The sequence below is a fragment of the Apostichopus japonicus genome, chromosome 15, assembly GCF_037975245.1.
Source record: "Apostichopus japonicus isolate 1M-3 chromosome 15, ASM3797524v1, whole genome shotgun sequence".
NCBI lineage: Eukaryota > Metazoa > Echinodermata > Holothuroidea > Aspidochirotida > Stichopodidae > Apostichopus > Apostichopus japonicus.
The window spans coordinates 14,112,477-14,125,789 of record NC_092575.1 but is presented as its reverse complement, the minus strand read 5'-3'; the positions used below and the strand labels follow the sequence as shown (position 1 = coordinate 14,125,789).

Genomic DNA, 13,313 nt, shown 5'->3' with positions numbered 1-13,313 from the left:
AACAGTTATATATATACACACACGCACATATATATATATATATATATATATATATATATATGTGTGTATTTTCATTTATATATATATGCATATATATATATATATATATATATACATACATATACATATATAAATGTTATATACACACACACACGCACACATATATGTATTTTCATTTATATATATATATATATATATATATATATATATATATATATATATATATATATATATATATATATATATATATATATACTTACTAAACTTATAACGATTCAACTGCAGAAACAAATCCATTAGCCTTATTTTACGTATACTTGAAAACACTGGGTATGAAACTGAAACGGAAAGGTTAACAGAACAAAGATCATTACATGTATGGTGAAGGTTATATAAAAGAAATAAGAAAACAGGAGCGAGACTTAAACTGTTCTCTTTTTGAGGGGGCATTTATTACTTTGCCAGCTTGACGCGAAATTACCCCCCCCAAAAAAATCGTTTTCTGTTTATTGTCGACATAAGCCATCAATAATCGTTTCATATAGATATAACAGTATATGAACTGAGATTGAGCTATATATAGCGACTATATAATATTACACGCCTAATGTCATGTAGTGTGCATGGCTGTTTTAAATAATGATCTGGCCCATCGTAACCTTTGTTTGAATCGTTTAATTTTTAAGTTGAGTTCGATTAACATAATTTTATGTTAAGTTATATATGATAAACCCATCATTGTTGGGCAAATTTTGTATCAACCCAATATTTTCAATATTTTAAACCTATAGTTGCTCCACCAAACTTGGTAGACTCATTCAATGTCTAAATCTATATAATATATCATGTAATATAACATATGTATATGTGGCTCTCACTCCATAGCCTCAAGCTTTAAGCGAAATAGGTGTCATTGCCTGAGAAATGGACTTGTGCCGAGGACCTACTGCAGCATGTGGAACAAAGTAGGGACCTTTAAAGTGCCCCCCCCCCTAAATGGGTATTATACTCAACCTGGAAAGTGCCAGTCAAAACCAGTGCCCACTGCGGAAGAAGTGCCAACCCAGCGGACAGTATGCCCTCATAGTATAAGTGTAACAAATGGATGTTAAAGGGAGTCACCATGAGGTGTGCGTGGAGGTGGAAGCGTGTGTTGGGTTAGGGTATATGATACCGCCAACGTACCGATAAAGTTATCTGGGAATGATTCAAATCGCACTCTGTGGGGAAACTTGGTTTTATCTATCAGTTCCATTGTGTTACGCTCGACCAATTCTTCCAGAGGGTTCAAGGGTGATTATTTGGGGTAATGGGGTATATATATGGAAGGGCCAATGCAACTTACAATCTGTGTGATGTCAATTTCGACCTGTATAGTGAGGCGGTTTGCCAAGTTGGGACCTTTGCAGCGATAGGCGTGTCTATCACAACATGTTTATAAATTTGGTAGAAGACACATGTTTGGCAACAATTTGAGTAAAGCCCATTTCGGTCCACTTCAAGGGTCAACATGGGATTGTAGAGCAGATGCAGACGGCATTAATGTTCCAGTTATAGTGACATGTGGGGTAAAGAGTTGAACCTGTTTCATCATAGTTCCTCTTTCCGTTGTTTTTTTTTTGTGGAGTATTTCCGAGAGATCATATGTAGCATGGCCTATACATAACGTGACCTAACCAACCAAATATAATATTTTTCCCACTGACTTTCCCAGTCCGACCAGCACATGAGACGGACAATTCATGGTATTGTTACAAGCCTTTATCATCTAACAAGGTCGTTATATGTACAAAGAAATAACTTGCCATTTTCTTCAGATTTACAATTCTGGAAGAAGTGCTTCTGTGCGCATGCTCGAAAATAAATATGCCCTAAAAAGGACATAATTATACTCAAGCTTAGGGCACTCATTGAACGCCAAAAATATACATTGTCCGGCATATATAACTCCTTTCATGGACTATACAGTCAAATCATTTCTTTCTGCATTTGCGGTGAAACAACCAATCCATGTTCTCTCATCATAGCTGTTTACAGACAAAACACAATCACGACTCGGAGTATTTCACATAGGTAAAGTATAGTTTCTATAGTTTTTGTTGTTGCAACAATGGATAGGGTATAAGGGGAACTTTTTGGGGTTGAGGTGGGCGGGGTGGGGTGGGAGTGGGGGTGCGGGTGGACCGGTCGTGGGGTGGCGCGGGGCTTAAATTAAAGGCGTCCAAGGGTGAGATTACTTTTAAATACGAATTTATGTAACCGTTTACGTGCACTATTGGTTAAACGATTTTTTGCTCATTTCATATCTTTTCCTTTACTTCATCAATGCATGTTTCGTGATTTTAGGAAGAATTATAGATTAAGAGATTTGTCATCTTTTGATCAAATGAGGAATAAGTGATAACTAATGGATGACTAAATGCACAAAGTTGATTTCGATAATATTATATTATATTTCATTTATTTATTTATTTCCAGCATGTAAAAAAAACGATTATAGATATTATAATAGAACAGAGATTAAGTGTGTACACATAGGCCTACATGTGATATTTACATGCTACTGTTAACGTATTGTACATTTAGTGCCTGGAAAAGGAAACAGTGGAATAGTTTAAGACATCGTTTTCCCTTACGCTCTCTCAATATTTCAATAATTATATTTTTTATGGACACTGCTGCTATAGACAAGCCCAGCTTTATTGCATTTCTGCATCCATAGTGTTTTAACTTAAATTTTGAAACAAAATTACAATTTAATATCACCCGAGGCTCATCAATCAAATTTGCTACTGAACTACCTTACAAATAGTGATAATAATCATCCATGATATACTTGTAAGAAGTTAAAATAACAGTTTTGGTTGTTAGAGTTGTTAGAATTTGTCAACAATTTGAATAACAATAACATTTACTATAGGCCTCGACCGATGAACTGACGTCATCGGTAACATGCTAGACACGTCAGTTGGCATGATTCCAAGTTTTATATATCTTGAAAACGGTATTACCTATTTACAAAACATTGTTCATACTCATTTGTTTATATTGCGCTTTCCGTCAATATTAAAATTCTGTCCCAGAGCCCAATTTTCCACATCACATATCCTCGCATCCATAGGAAAAGGTTTTATACTTTGTGCAAGGATGTGTGGATTGGAAAGTGTGTTCTTTTGTTCATATAAGAAGTTCTCTTGCTTTCGGATATATCCTGAAGTTTTATACCATATACTGTGAATCTTCTCAACTCAACCATTCAAACGCGACATCGCTCTGAGCATGCGCTTAAATTTCCATGCTGAAGTTGCCTATTCCAATTTGATTGCGAGTATCATGAATTTCATTGTTTCTAATTGTGATGAAACTATACAATATACAACATGCAGAGATGTTTAAATTAATATGAAGATCATAGATATAATTAGAGGAATATTAAGGAGTATATTATTTGGCTCACGTAATATACCTAATACGGAGAAACACATTGGTCAAACTCTCAGATATAGTCTTATATATACGGGTCTGTTTTCTTCAGTGGCTGCTAAACATCGCTCAAATTGCCTTCTTATAACCGTGCAGCACAATAACAATGCCTATCAATGAATCGTTTGGGGTACTTTGGCAAATGGCTTTGCGGTTCACAAGCTTGTCTTACTAGCGCAGAACGAGCAATACAGTTTTCCCCCTGAATATTGTGATACAATCATGTAATGCATTATTGTCTAATCTTTTGTGAAATCTTGAAAGTTTTCGGTTATAAGATCTGATCTAAACCGATGCAGCTAGTTTCCACCAGATATAGACCATTTACAGTAACATAAACAGTTACCATGTCTTTTAAACTGTGGTTGCAATATACAGAACTTGAAATTAGATTCAGAAACCTAGCTTACAAGTCAACATGATTGTTTTCGTGAAGAAGGAAGACACATATGAAAGCGAAGAGAAAGAAAATCAATAAAGAAGAATTTTGCTTGAAATATTAAAACGTGTGTTATTTGTTAAAAAAACTGTCTAATTTATTGTTTATATTGTTACGGATATATTACATCAACAGATAGAGGGTCGGAGCAAACATGTTTCAACTTAAACTAGGTGCCATATTGATTACAACAATTGTAATATCGCAGGGTAAGTTTTCATATTTTGTTGTTGTTGCAGCTTTGGCACAATTCACCGGTTAAAGTGTGTGCTAAAACACATTACTTTTCATATCACACTATGTGACCATGCATATACAAGACAATTGCATGTTAAGTGTGAAACCGGGCTACGGGAAGTTGGTGAGCAAGGGAAGGGGATGGATGGGTTGAAGTTGTGGGTTAAGGCGCGCTGATTGCATTTTCGAAAAAAATAAACAAAAGGTCTCGTAAATATCTGTCGGCATTATTTAACTAAACAGAGCACAATAAACAGAAAGTTGAAAAATAACAGATTATCATGAGAACAGATTAACATACAAACTAACAGATTAACGTTGGTTTTTAGGTTCTATCTTAACTTGGAATTTTTACTTTTTAGCATTCAAATTTTAGATTTTGTAGTCATTCTGCGTTATCGCTTTACGCTTCTCCAGTGCTTTTATTAGTTTTTCGATCTCATATTCCTGTTTATATCTGCTTTTTGTTGTTCTGTCGTGTTGGTTTTTAGGTTCTAACTTCAATTGGATTTTTAACTTTTTTGCATTCAAATTGTAGATTTTGTAGTCAATCTGTTTTATCGCTTTTCGCTTCACCAGTACTTTTAATAGTTTTTCGATCTCATATTCCTGTATATTTCTGTAGATGGTAATATGTATTTTCTGTTTTTTTTCTTTTTATTGTTTTATGGCATTGTATTTTCTAGATTGTAAAGCGCACAGATGCATCGCGCGTAGTGCGCTATAAGATTTTATTTACATTACATTACATTAACATGAGAACAGATTATCATAAAACATAACAGATTAACATGAGAACAGATTAACATAAAAAAATAACAGATTAATATGAAAAATATCACATAAACATAAACATAAGAGATTAACATGTGAACAGATTAACATAAAAAAGAACAGATTAACATGAGAGTAGTTTAACATAAAAAAAAAACTTCTCAAAGTATAAGTAATACTGGATTACGTCTTTAGGCGAGCTGATGGACCTATATATAGCCATGGTATGGGGTGGAATTGGATTGGGGGGGGGGGTTGGGGAAGGGGGGTGGGTGGGTTATAAAGAAAACGTATTTAAGTCAGTTTTTTGGCCTACTATTAAATAATGGTAATAATAGTACTAATATAAATGATAGCTATCATTACCCCTTTACTAGTAAAGGGGTATTTACATATAGTTGTCATATATTTTGAGGTTTCCTTATCATCACAGCTAAAGTTTGTTACAAGAGCCAAGCCTACGTAGATGGATCCTTACAGTGGATCATAGATGAACAGGATCCAGAGAGTTGTACGTCATTCCTCATCGGAGGATTATCCGAAATGGATTGGACCAAAGGTATTTATGTATTTTACTTTTCAAACGAATTTTATCAGTCTCAATTTCAACTATATAAAAAGAAAAATTATGTTCGAATTCTGTCCCTGTTTAAAACGTAGCCTTCAATTTAGTAGTTTGCATTATTGTTCAATAGGGTGGCCCTATAGGCTGCCGGCGTGGGTAAAGCTTTTTTTCAAATTTATAAATGTGTGGGGGACAAAAGGCTTAAATCATATACGCCACTGTATGTGTAGGCTATTCATTCATTTATTCTTTATAAATCATGATTCACTGAGTTTTGTTTCGGAATTGCCAAAACACAAGCCTTGTAGACAACATGCAGGTTTTAAGGTTTGAAATATACTGAAAAATGTACTTCCAAGGATTTGGCAGCTCTGAAAGAGTTAGAATAAAGGGAAATGTCATCGGTTGCAAGTAGCTAATACAATTAAAAAAAAAAAAAATTGTGTTCGTGCATGTTGGTGTTTTATATGGGTGAGGGAGGTGTGTGTGTGTGTGTGTGTGCACTTAGTTTGTAATCTGACCGAGGACTTGAACAAAAGAATTCCAGGTCCTCGGAAGTGATTTCTAAAGAATCATCAAGTCCTCGAAGAATTATATTGTTAATGGGAATTGTTAAGGTTAGAAATACGTGGATTTGAACAATGGAAGAAACAATAGGGTTCTCGGTCTGAATGTAAAACACACAGGCGTGTATGTATGTGCGTTTGGGGGGGGGGGGGGTGACCTTCACATTTTCGTCCATGCGGTTCTCATTTGAATCTAAGATGCACGTCACTCATGTCTTACAAGTCGTTCTACAGTCTATAAATTTTGTGGTTTCGAGACTTATCGATTTTAGTCACTTGTCTTTGCTGGAGGATTTAATAAGTATACCTGCTCGTTTCAGGTGAACTGAACTATATGCCATATCCACCGCCGTTTAGTTTTGTTACGGAACAAAACATTTCCATGGTTACTAATGAGAATGATGAAAATGATATTTCTATTATGTGTTAAACTTTGAGTTAATATCTGTTTTGAAATTATTGATCTTTTAGCTAAATATAAATGTCCTTGACTCGTGTGAGCATAATACATGACAACGCTAAGTGCAAGTATATGGGCTATGTTGCTATATACAGTAACATTTGCAGAATATAAAAAAAAAAATGTGCTGGTTGTATGTCGAACGTGTTATCTCTCTATATATCTCTCTATAATTTAAAAAAAATCCCAACAACTTGAACAAGAACCATCACGGTTAATATCAGTGGCGTAGAAAGGTCCTTTTGAGTGGGGGCTGAAGACTGATGGCCGGCCTGGGGGAGGGGTCTAAGGGGAGGGGGTGTCCTCCTCCCCTTTGGATTTTTTTTGCATTTCCAGGTGGCCTCAGATTGGTGCAATATAGCACACTTCATCACCCACTCCATTTTGTAAATAATTTTGCATTTTCACCTGGCCTTAGATGCAATTTGGTGCTCCAAATGAGATTTTGGTCTCATTTGGAAATGAAAAAGGGTTTTCTGACTTGCGAAGCGGGGGGGGGGGGGCGGAATGATACTTCCGCCCTCCCATATTTTTCACTGGGGGGGGGGGCTGGCGCCCCTAGTCCCCCGGTTCCTACGCCCTTGGTTAATATAAAAATGATGTTATTCCGAAATAACTGCAGGATATGCGCGCATTCTGAGCAGATTTATCTAGCCTGCTTGACGGTCTGTGGTAAAATGGAATAGGTAAGTGAGAAAGACTAGATTAATTTTGAATTCATTATGTGTTCAGGATGATGGCTCCACATGAGAATGTAAAACAATTGAAACATGGCTGATATCAGTATAATACCTACATAGTAATTGTGTTTTCAAAAAAGATCATTTAATGTTGCCATTCAAAATGAATTGCAGTTTCACTGCACAAAAAGCTCTCTCCCCTCCCCCTTCCCCCAGAAGAAGATAAATAATAAAATAAAATAAAATAAAAATGAATACAAACCAATACAAAATAAGTATTTGGCAATTACCGTTCAAGACATGTCATGTTTTAGACTATATGATACACTAAAGTTTGAAATTCAATATATAGACACACTGATGACAAAACTGTGTCCGTAGTTTGTTGTTCATATAGTGTGTGGGATATTGTGACGCCTAGCCAGCCTAGCCTAGCCAGACCAGCCTACACAGTATTCTGGTACTATATAGGAACGACACCTAGCCCTTCATTGTCATGTAGTGAACAATTCGACTGGGAGGTACCTCTTGCATACAAATCCACTTTTTTTATTTCGTAATACGTTAAGCCGAAAGTCCACTCCCACAGAGTTTTACGCAGTTAAACTAACGGTAGTTTGTTTCTTCTTTTTCAAGATTCGAACGTTTTGACCACCAATCTTTTCCCGATTGGAATGAATTACAAGCTCTTAAGAAGTAAACAAACTTTCAACCAATCTCGGAAAGTTTGTCAAGAACAGTTGGGAGTGGATATTGCGGTCTCGAGTTCAGCGCAAACTTTACTGGTAAGAAAAGAAAACAAACGAGTAGTCAATTCATGAATCCCCAAATATGAGTATTTGACGGTTTTGAAATCATTACTTCTAGCTAGTAAAATTAATTGACCTTTCACCTGCTATGACCAAGCGAACTTTGCTGATTTACATTGATTAGACCCAATGCGCTATTTAATAGCAGAGAGAGTCTGAGATCCCCAAATGGGCTTGAAGGCTCCGGGCAACTTGTCATTTTAGGTAAGTATTCAAGTTTGAAATCCATCTGCCTGACAGTTAAAGTGTAGTTCGCAAAACGATTGTTCGCACTGATTTGACCGTTGACCTTTGATCACGTGATCTTTGGAGTTGTGCGTTTAAGAGCTGTTAACTGACAGTTTTTCATTTGTAGGCGAAATATCCACAATGCTGCTTTTGGTTATTTGACATTTGACTTCCAAACCATGATGTCATTAGTCACACGGGCACTACAATGTATGTCCATGCACATACACACCCAAGTTTGTCTCCATCGACATTACGGTTAAAGGATTGGTTCAGGTGTTTGACATGTCTATTTTGTATGAAAGAGCACAAAAAGACCAAAAGAACAGTGAAGAAACTACCATGATAGCATGCTCTGTTAAGGAGATATGACACTTTGAAGATATCAAATTTCTTTGAAAACGACTGGTGAAGAAAGACTTACTGTGAGGGTGTGATGTCACATCCTCACTTCCTTAACATTTCTTTAAAAATTATTTACATTTTTTAACACATTTGAAAATATTATAATCAAAAATTCTTCAGATGTTTAATCTCAAATACTTCCTTTGACAAATATGAGATCTCCTGACATATCTTTTGGTTGAAAGTCAAGAAATCTCACAAAATATTTAGAGAAAAAACAAAGACTTTTCATGAATGTGAGGATGTGACATCACAGCTAGTCAGATTTCAGCAGTTTCTACACAATCTGATAAAACTTTAGACTTGAATATCTCTTTATCCAAAAAACACATTTGAACAGTTTTGTTCTTTTTATTGTGTTTCTTTTATTTTCCTCTTTCATATAACATAAACATGTATGACAACTGAACCAATCCTTTAAGGAATAGATTGCGAAACTTGCTTTCTCATATATATCTTTCCAAATTCGACTTTTGACCTTTGATTACTTTGCTTATATGCGTTTTAAATTCATTAACGAGCTGTTAACTTGTAGTGTCTGATATTCTACAGAGGTTTTGGCCATTTTGATATTTTGGTATACGTGTTCTGTCAAAACTGCAATGTATGGTATTAGAACTTTGACCTCTGAACTCTGAAATTTGACCTCATGCCATAATACATGAAATACAAATGATACATGATACAAATGAAATACGGCCTACATTTTTTCCATCATGAAAATACCATAAAAGGTGGCTTAATTGAACGATGTTAAAATAGCTCAAACATAATTGTAAAGAAAATCATAAAATGTAATGTTGCCACCCCCCCCCCCCCCGCAGTAAACTATGTTTTATTTGGCATGGTTACTTGGATTTGATACAGTTGTCTAACTGTTCCTGCTTTCAAGAAGATGTAAAGTTAACATAATATAATTGAATATGGTGTAGTTTGGTACATTTCAAAGTTTTTCAAAGTAGGGAATTTGATGCAAGTCTTGCAGCCAATTTGTGAAGGAACGTATATAATATACTAGCACATCTGTTTGTTTCAAGTTCACTCTGGAACCGAACATATCAATCATTAACTGTTGGCACCTCGACGTCGCAATATAGGGCCGTGAATACAAATTACATAGCGATAATAATAATAATAATAATAATAATAATCATCATCATCATCATCATCATCATCATCATCATCATCATCATCATCATCATCATCATCATCATCATCATCATCATCATCATCATCATCATCATCATCATCATCATCATCATCATCATCATCATCATCATCATCATCATCATCATCATCATCATCATCATCATCATCATCATCATCATCATCATCATCATCATCATCATCATCATCATCATCATCATCATCATCATCATCATCATCATCATCATCATCATCATCATCATCATCATCATCATCATCATCATCATCATAATAATAATAATAATAATAATAATAATAATAATAATAATAATAATAATAATAATTTTCTCATTCTTACGTTACAAATACATTTATCACTGGACTGGTCTTTTAAGGCTTCTTTCTATTTATTTGTGCTTGTATAGTTCTAGTCGAATGTTTCTTTTCCTTACCAACAACTTTCAGGACACCTTGGAAATGCTCAATGCACGTGGAACGTCTTCATCCTGCAAGCGCGTATGGTTGGGAATCGTGCGGAATTCTACTGAGAATTTCCAGTGGTTGAATGGTCGGCCATTACAGCGGAACAAGCGGTACTTTTTAATTGCTGTAGAATGCTTAATATGCCCATACTATTGTTGTTGTGATCGTATAAGTAATTCGATGATCAGAATAGTTAATTATATTGAGGATTTCAATGAAAATCCTCAATATAAATAACGGCGTTCCATATTAGACGTGGACAAATGTTAATAAAAATGTTATCAAATCATTAACACTTCTATATTTCGGCACACTGCACCTTCTTGCTACAACCCTTCCGATGACAATCGTTTGCATGCTGAAGTAGTATTTACAGATTTGCCATTCCGAATTATTTTTTTTTGTATCCATCACGGATATAAATACTACCGTAGGCATTGATGCAAATATCCGTGAATTGTGAGGGTAACCATAATTTATTGTGGGCCAATATGCAAATTAGTCACTGCATCTAATTAAGCATCATGCATAATAACCCTCCGATGTCATGCACTTTGCTTTCAGCATCGTGTACGTTACCTATATAAGTGTCATATATATTGTACTTCGGCATCTTCTTTTTAACCCTTAGGCCTACAGTTATGAAGTTCCCTTGTCTTTAATTTAAAAATTAAAAAAATTAAAAAGTTCTTACTTTCTTTCTTCTCTCTCTCCACCTCTCTCTATTTCTCTCCACCTAGTAATGATCGATTGAACAACCACCGGGCCGTAAACCAGGATTGCGTTGCAGCTGATTATAATAACGAAGAATGGATACTGAACGATAAACAATGTAAGGACAATTACTGCGTCCTGTGCCATAGAAAGCCAAAATGACTGATGAACTTATTCAACTTTAGAGGCAATGAGGAGATTTAGTCCTCAGAATAATTTTCAATAAGCGTTTTGAACATGTTTTGTCTTGAACTGCACGCCTCGGACTTCGACGTCACTAAGGAATCATTTGGGAGATTTGTAATTTAATGGATATTTTGACTAGAGGAGTGTAGCCTACTGTACCTCTACAGTGTGAAATAGAACAGGTTTATACTCAAAATATTAGACCACTTGTAAATAGACGCAGGAACATAGCCGCACAGGTACAACGGTACAACGACACACATGAGTGGGGGGTGGGGTGGGGCAGGTAACATTATGGTTATTTTACTCATTGAGATACCGTACATCCCTATACCAAGTTGCGTTAAAGAGTTGACAAGCCAATGGGTCACACATATACATATCTCGACATATATCCCGAGTCATTTTCCTCAAATTTACGATATTTTTATATCTGAAATTTTGACTTTCCTCTTCAGCGTCTTGTTTCTTATTTCAGAATTTAACCACCTTATCCCAAAAGTTCCACTTTATATCCTCCAGTATAAGGGATGCGAACAAGGGCGGCGGAAGCACTTTTAATCTGGGGGGGGGGGGGGCACCGACATCAAAGGGCACTTTGCAGAAATTCGATTGGATTGATGTAGCCTTATATTTAGTACCCTTTATAACTCTTATTGTATTATCTTATTTGCGTATACAAATCACTCCATCAAGCCCCCCCCCCCCTTCAAGGAAAATATGAATACTATCACTGCAATATCCAATGTGCAAATTGGGAAACAACGAACAAGTTTTCTATTGAGACAAAATGAGGTGAAATCATGCTAGTTGCTAATGTAGGAATCTTCCGAATTAGAGTTTATTTCTTGTTAATATCTTAACAATTTATTCCATTCGAAATAGCTTTGAGTTTGACCCAGATAAATTCATTAAAAGTCAGGGGCGTAGCCAGGATTTGCAAAGTTGTATGCACGACTATCTGAGCGGAGCGCCACCATCGGTTGGCGCGGAGCGTGCGTTTAGAAAATTTTTGGTTTAACAAACCCTCAGATGGCCGGAAACGGCCCTTCCCGAGTGTTCATTCTGGTTCCCTGGCCTCTTGCTAACTTGAGGCACCTCAAGTTTTATGTAGAAAAAAGGCACATTTCTAACCTGAGGAAAAGTGGGGGAGGGGCACGTGCCCCCTGTGCCCCCCCGGTTCCGCCGCCCTTGGTCCAGGTATACAATTGACTAGTTAGAAGAAAAAAATTGATCGTGCAAAAAGCGTGGTAGCCCAGATGAACTGCGCTTACGGTGGTGTTACACGGAAATATTCGGGCATCATGATGCTAAATAAAGAAAATCATGGAATTGTCGGGCAAAAATTTGAAAAAGATTCGGGCAAGCTACTGCATATTTATATATATATATATATATATATATATATATATATATATATATATATATATATATATATATATATATATATATTTCTCCTCTAAGGCTGCCCGAATTTTTCAGGACCTTTGCCAGAATTTCTTGTCCTCTGGAAATTTAGGGGGCAGTCTGCCCCCCTGCACCCCCCGCCTCGTACGCCTATGGTTGGCATCATTTGTTGTTTCAAGGTGTCAAGGCCTTTCTCCCAACTCAAACCCCTGTGGGCTACCGGTAGGTTTGCAGGAAATGCCCACATGTGGACTTAAATAGCATTAGAGGAAGGGGATGGAAGACTAACACGCATCGATGTTCGGTAATGGTCACATTGGTGGCTCGGTGCTAATTAGCTGTTAGCTAATTAGCTAACATGCTGTATGACCATTCTCATGATTACTACAGATATTGTATTATTCTTATTCTGCCAGATGCAGACGAGAAAATTGTGTAACTCTATTTCCCAAATTATTGAACAAAAAATATTAGTGAATCCCACTGATGAGTTGTTTTTTTTTTTTTTTTTACAATTTTTTTTTTTTACAATTTTTTTTTACCCCATTCCCAGTGGGGGGGGGGGGCCAGTGGGGGGGCCAGCCGATTTCATGGGGGGCCCCGGCCCCCCTGGCCCCCCCCCCCGTAGCTACGCCACTGCAGATAAGCCCAGAACCCATTGCACGCAGAGTCCCCAGGTCCACACGATGCACATAATCCACGACAATAATATATATCTGTGTATTTCATTT

General features: G+C 36.4%; 1 protein-coding gene across 2 annotated transcripts; it reads left to right on the top strand.

Annotated features, from left to right (window-relative positions):
• Positions 1-1,946: 1,946 nt before the first annotated feature.
• LOC139980959 (uncharacterized) lies at positions 1,947-13,083 on the top strand. 2 transcript variants are annotated; one of them, XM_071993028.1, is made up of 6 exons: positions 1,947-2,073; positions 4,058-4,131; positions 5,367-5,492; positions 7,841-7,989; positions 10,258-10,385; positions 11,016-13,082. In XM_071993028.1, exons 2-6 carry the CDS (start codon positions 4,077-4,079, stop codon positions 11,149-11,151), a joined length of 594 nt encoding a protein of 197 aa, XP_071849129.1. In that variant the 5' UTR covers positions 1,947-2,073; positions 4,058-4,076; the 3' UTR covers positions 11,152-13,082. The 2 variants fall into 2 exon arrangements, with proteins under 2 accessions (XP_071849129.1, XP_071849130.1); XM_071993029.1 differs by lacking the exon at positions 1,947-2,073 and adding an exon at positions 3,673-3,707 and having other exon boundaries at positions 11,016-13,083.
• The last annotated feature ends 230 nt before the right edge of the window (positions 13,084-13,313 follow it).

Bases quoted from the DNA above. Each gene is read 5' to 3' on its own strand.
- LOC139980959 (XM_071993029.1), top strand. From the start codon at position 4,077: ATGTTTCAACTTAAACTAGGTGCCATATTGATTACAACAATTGTAATA. The intron at 4,132-5,366 runs GTAAGTTTTCAT...TTATCATCACAG, and splicing joins AACAATTGTAATATCGCAGG to CTAAAGTTTGTTACAAGAGC. The intron at 5,493-7,840 runs GTATTTATGTAT...TTCTTTTTCAAG, and splicing joins CGAAATGGATTGGACCAAAG to ATTCGAACGTTTTGACCACC.